At 39.6% G+C, this 6,535-nt stretch overlaps 1 protein-coding gene across 7 annotated transcripts in view; it reads right to left on the minus strand.

The window, feature by feature from the left end:
* The window catches only part of swt1 (SWT1 RNA endoribonuclease homolog), a 37,422-nt gene that overhangs the window by 11,314 nt on the left and 19,573 nt on the right, over window positions 1–6,535 (minus strand). For all 7 annotated transcript variants that reach the window (XM_019864735.1, XM_019864731.1, XM_019864734.1 and 4 more), the window contains 2 exons: window positions 4,459–4,525; window positions 4,263–4,330 (listed from right to left, as the gene is read on the minus strand). In XM_019864735.1, coding sequence (XP_019720294.1) covers window positions 4,263–4,330; window positions 4,459–4,525 — 135 coding nt within the window. The remainder of the gene's footprint in view (window positions 1–4,262; window positions 4,331–4,458; window positions 4,526–6,535) is intronic.

A 6,535-nucleotide genomic window follows, 5' to 3' on the forward strand; every position in this document is an offset into this window, starting at 1 on the left:
TTGACGACATGAAAAAAGTCTTTGTAATATCTGTAAATTCATTTACAAAGAAATGAATGAACGTAAGAAACCACACATACATAATTACGGCCTCCAATTTTTTGGGAGTGTGATGCCACAAGCTTGGCAGATCTTGCATTTTATCTCTCGACAGCACCTCTCACGCTTCATCACATTGGATGGGGAGCGTTTATGCACAGCCATTTTCCGATCTCTCCAGAGATGTTCAGTCAGATTAAAGTCTGCACTCTGCTCGAGCCAATCAAGGAAGTGCTCATCCAGGATCTCTCTGGACATTGCGACATTGACCTTTTCTTCAATTCTGAGTAGTCTCCCACATTCCTGCCACTGACAAATGTCCCCAACAGCATGACGCTGCAACCGCAACACTTCACTGTCGGGATAATATTGGCCAGGTGGTGCCTGGTTTTTTCCAAACATGACATCTCGTATTCAGGCCAAAGAATTTAATCTCTCTACCAACAGATAAGGAAATGTTGTCACTCATTGTATGATGTCACTTTTCCGCGGGTCTCAAACAGCCCCACAACACATCACTCCGTATGACGTGGCACTACATTGCACAGACTTCGCTTCTTTTTCATGACAAGAGGTGATGGGGGCAGGATCAAGTGAACTGTGCAAGCATGCACATCCGCAGCTTGTGAGGATCTGCCGTAACTTTTCTGGAGTGGAGAGTCCCGGCCACTGTTTTGCGGCTATTCAAAATATGAATTGCCACTGCATTGTATACAGTCCACATATTTTGTGTTTTACATTAACATGGAACCGGAGAACCATATTTACAACTTTATATGTACCAGGAATGAAGTAAGTGTGATAGTGATTCTGCGAACAGAACATTTAGCTCGCCTCCAGTGTTCATTCATTTGGAATAAAGAGCTCACTGTCATTCATGTGGCCGCCCTGCCAGTCAACAGCTTGTCATCTTTCACTTTGCGGCATCTGAAGCCCTCTGGTGGCTGCCAAATCGCAAAAATGCTCACCTCAAGCGTGAAAATTTAATTCATTAGTAAACATCCAACTGTACATATTTTTCAGCATTGTTGCAAGACACTATCTTATGATTATTGTACATACCGTACTTTTGTGACAGCTTCGTCTCGCTCGTCTAAAACCAGGAAACGGCCTCGTGCAGCAGCGTTGCTAATGGCGCATCGCTGCCGGCCAATCAGATGACAGTGAGTCTTCCATTTTAACCGCTTGGCCAAGAAAAAGTCTCATGGAAAAAGCGACAATCCGAGGCCAAGCAAGGCCACCACGAGTTCATGAAAAAGAGCCATGAATGTCTTTCAGGTGCCTTGAAGACAAAGTCCAGTTTGGCTGCCATTTCCTTTTTACTAAGGAGTGGCTTCCATCTGGCAACTTTGCATGCTTATTTGGTAGAGTGCTCCAGAGACAATTTGTCCTTCATCATGGTTCTCCTCTTTTCACCAAGGACACCGGAGCTCTGACAGTCACCATCAGGTTCTCTGTCACCTTCTTACTAAAGGTTCTTCGCCTCCAATTGCTCAATTTTGATGGCCGGCCAGCTGAATGCCCGCGGTTCCAACCTTATTGCATTTGCAGATGATGGAGGCCGATGTGTACTTTAGAGCAGCAGAATTTCATCCGTCCTGTATTTTGTCTATGTGTCAAGTTTTGAGGGGGAAATAACTTTGTTCAATTATAGAATAAGGCTGTAACGCAACAACATGTGGAAAAAGTGAAGCACTGTGAATACTTTCCACTTGCGCTGTACAATCGGTCAGGCCCAAAAAAACAACTTGACATCTGGGCAAATGCCTACCTAAATAAACAGTAGGCCTCCAATGCTTTAAATAAGACTTAGCAACAGGTATGATGGTGGTGAAGTAACTGAAGCTATTGATTCATGTATTTTTGGTTGTAACACTTTTGTAATTTGGTCATTGGCTCCCTCGCAAAACTGCGTGTGGCTGTTGTGGGACATTGAGTAACCCCACCCCTACCCCCACCCCCCGTTGTGAAAGTGTAATTAACGTTTAAGCGATCATAGTAATGTATAAACAAATTGATAGTGGTAAGTCGTCATTTGTCCACGAGAAGAAGAAAAAGAAAAGAACTTCCCCAAGCAAAATGCTGAACACAAACAAAACCTGTCAGTGTTGTAACATCATGACTTGAAAGAAACATCGCTATTGATTAGATTCATTATTTCAGGGCGCTCGTATTGGCATATGCTAACAATAATGTGTCTGGGCTGGTCCACCGATATTATCGACTACAATCACGTGCTCTTGGGGTCAATAGATAGCTTTAGCAGTGAAGTCTAACTTGTGTCTGCTGCTTTAGATTTTGATGCATTGTGTTGTTCAAGTGTGTGAATAGAGAAATTTGATTGATGGAAAAAAAAAAAAAGTAAATTACTGTATTGTAGTGGTTCTCAATTACTTTCTGTCATGCCCCCCGAGGAAGAAGAAAACATCTAGCGCCCCCCGTGCTACTATAAATAGTATCATTTGTCTATAAAATTGTTTTAAGTATACCTTTGCATAACACTGTATCCTTATTAACGTATAAGAGAATAAAAAGAAAGAAATATGGACCAACTTACAACAAAGAATAGCTTTAGTAACTGTAACAGAAAAAATTTAAAGTGCATTTAAAATTCAAAAAATAAAATTAAATCGTTAAACTATAAACATTTTTTGACTGACCATGTCACACCATACGATACTGACAAATAAAATTACATAAAATCAATAAATAATAATGCATTCAAACTGATCACCAACATTCACTCACGAGCACAATATTTAAAAAAAAAAAAAAAAAAAACCAACCTGCAAAACAAAAATATATAAAATAATTTGTGCTGATTTTTTTTTTTAATCAAAGATGATGTCTGGATTAATGGCTACAAGTAGCAGTCACAAAGCGGGATGATTGTTGGCAATATTCGGCACGAACAAGTGGTTCATCAGCGTGATTGGGGTGTAATGTCTTTAAGTGACACCTTAATTTATTTGGCTCCATGCTGTCCGCTGCCAATATTTTTAGACACAGTAAGCACACAGTATGAGGTCTTTCCTCGTCTTCCACCGTAGTCACAGTGAAGCCAAGCGCTACATACACTGTCTCATATTTCCTCATCTTGGCTTTCGGGAGACTTTCGTTTGTCTCTATCTCCATCTCTCTCTGCCTGTTGACTTCGTGTCCAAGCTTCATACTCATACTCTGTGTGCAAAGCGCGCATGCTCAGTGCAAACAAAACACCGAGCGAATGCTCCCTGCGCATACTCTGCCAATGAGAGCGCCACTGCCCCCTAATGTAGTGGAGGTGCAATTGCACTTTATTCTAGGACCGCAAAATAAATAAATAAATAAATAAATAAAAATAAAAGCATGTTCCCCGAGGTCAAACGCGCCCCCCTTGACGGACCTTTGCGCCCCCCCAGGGGGACGCGCCCCACTATTTGAGAAGCCCTGCTGTATTGTGTTCACAATAATACTGTCCAGGGGGAGGAACAAAATCTAATTTCATTGTTTAAGGTGGAAGTTTTGAATCAGGGTGAGAAGATGAAACACTTGTCAAGGAAAAGACTAAGATTGTGGCCTTTCACGAATCGGCAAAGCTGATCTCACTCAGGCCAGATACCCAGGCCATTCTGGGCTTGTAATGAAATATCAGGATATTAAAATTGCCACGATAACGTCAACTAATTAAGATTCGGTGGGCCGTAGCTCCCAAACCCCTGCTCCGATTGACCAACAATTTGAGATTTGGTATTGTGCCATCACTATCAAAAAGCCCAGCAAATTTCATGAAAATCAAAATCCGCTTGGTTCAACAAAATGGGTGATTTGGCATGGAATATCCTGTAACCCTGTCTGCAGTGTGGTGCACAAGCGGTTAGCACACCAGCATCACAGTTCTTGTGCTTTGGATTTGAAATGCAGGTGCTCAAGCTTCCTCCAGCATTATCAAAACATGCACAAGAAACAGCCGGAAGACAGAAAAGACCAGAATACTATTTCAAAAAAAAAAAAAAAAAAAAGAAATATATATATATATATATATATATATATATATGTTGATATCTATTATATAGATTTTTTGTTGGTTTGTTTGAATTTTTGGTATGGAGTAATCCAAAAGTAACTAAGAGTTTTCCAGTTGCATTACTTTAACATTGTATTCAGATTACATAACTAAATACCTTTTAACAGGTAACTAGTAACTGTATCAGAATACATTTTTTGTGCATTTTGTGTCCTACCTATAGTCTTCCTGCAAGAAACAACTGAGAAGGTCCGTGTCCGCCAGTCTGGAATTAATGTCAACCATCTGAAACAAAGTGCATAAGTGTTCAAATTAACCTTAAAACTCAAGCTAGACTAGATTTAAACATAACTAATGCCTCGATAATTTTAAAAAAATAATAAAATAAAAATCACAAAAAGGCACTGACTGACCTTATTGGATCTGATAGTGGTGAGAAGCATCTGCACTTCTTGCAAACCCGCAGAAGAGGACAGAACACTAAAAAAGATAAATAAATCAATACAATTAAAAGAAAATATTTTAACATGGCATACAGATTCCTCCTAGTATTTTTCATCATAATCTTAGTGCACCTAATACTAAGTGTCAGGAAGAAGAAATTACTTAGTACAACACCCATTACTTTCAAAAGAAGAGGATGGCCCACTTATCTTTGATTTTTTTCAAACATACTTTTTTTTCCCTTTTTCTTAAAATACAGGATGTATAAGTTTAATAAAATTAAGTTACTGTATTCAAATGAAAACAAAGCTAGATTGATTGCTTTGGCCAAGTACTCATCAATTTATCAAAGCAAAACGGCACACAATATTTTTCATAAATGGGTGAAAAATGAACAAAAAAGAAATAGACACCACAAAGAAATGAGTTGCAGGAAAGAGGTGTGCCGGAGAAATGCGGATTACCATCATTGAACCATATGGATGCGCAAACAGGAAAAGGAGTTTAGCCGTTAACGAGATGGGGAAAAATTGGAATGGCGTACCAGCTCCTCACGCATGGCGAACTTGTGGGCTTTTGTAAAGTTTTGAAGATTTTCGTTTTTAAGATTAAACAATAAGGTCGCTTTGATCCAATTAAGAATGGCTGAGACTTTCTAAAGCCACCCAAGAAAAAAAAAGCTAAATGGTACAATCTATGGTAAATTGGTCTTTGTTGCAAGGAGCAGCTAATATTAACCTCCGTTGCCACTTCTCAGTTTGGTGCGTTGATTTGGGAATACAAATTTTTGTGAGCATGAAACAAACAAACAAAAAATGAAGCAGTGAATCAAATTAAAACATTACTTTTGTTTCTGAGCATAAGTAAACTTCTTACATACACCATGTCGTCTCTCCACGGACTCTCCTAATCTTTCCCTTTTGACCCCCCACTAATCACCCACTCACACACTCTTATTTTAGCTACGAAAACAGTTCAATTTCCTTTTATCACAGGTTATAACATCTTTCTGAAATACTCTTCAGTGCTACATGAACATTCGCCGGGAAGATGTCAATATCACACACAGCAGCACGTCAGCTGCCTGCTGCTCATGGCATAGTTGAAAAATGAAATGCGCGGCAAACTAGCCTGCTATCAAGCAATGTAAGTTGATGCATAGGTCCAAATAATTGTAGTTTCACAAGAGAATATTTGGGAGGGCCACGCAAGTTCAAAATGAAATTCAAAGTGATGGAATAGGAAGCGTTAGTGAGTTAAAGAAAATACGTAAATCTATTTCTCCCGTACTTCTGGGGAAGCCAGCACCCACATAAAAGCCACACTTGGTTTGTTTGATTTGATTTGTCCTGAATGCGTGGCAATAGGAAGCACATGCCCATCCTGCGAAACATTGCATTTCAAAATTCTGATAAAACTCCCAAAAGTGGTCTAGGAGAAGCCAGCAGCAATTGTCATGGTGGACCAAAATCAAATGAGACACAAAGAAATGCAGCGTTGAAAGGAGTTTTGTCACGGCACTGCATGACCACTTGTAAGTTGCTCCAGGTCAGTCATTCGATCATTCAGAAGCCACAAAGTTGAACTGCTGATATATGATGTGGCAATAATTTTCCGTTTTATTTGGTTTCAGCTTTAAACATTTTACAAGAGTGGAAAAGATCTACCAGCTGTCTCCCAATTTGTTTGCACGAGCCAAGCGAGCTGGTGCTTATTTTTTGTCGCAAAAAACATTTCACAAATTTGGCCCAGAGACTTCGCGGTGCAAGATCCATTCTTCTGTTCCTTCTGTACCACTTACCCTCACCACCTCATGCCAGAAAGGGCACCCAAGCCCTTGTGCATACTTGGGCTTTTTTTGCCCCGCCTGAAAAACCCACAAAACTAAAATGGCGAAGAGTTTCACTATAACTTGATATATCTCAAGAATCCAGCACAAAATTGTTCTTAGTCTTTTCGCTGTAATTCACAAAGAAATCGACCTACGGCTCTGAAACTGGAGGTGCAATTTATATATATATATATATATATATATATATATATATA

The sequence above is a fragment of the Hippocampus comes genome, unplaced genomic scaffold, assembly GCF_001891065.2.
Source record: "Hippocampus comes isolate QL1 unplaced genomic scaffold, H_comes_QL1_v1.1 scaffold172, whole genome shotgun sequence".
Lineage (NCBI taxonomy): Eukaryota > Metazoa > Chordata > Actinopteri > Syngnathiformes > Syngnathidae > Hippocampus > Hippocampus comes.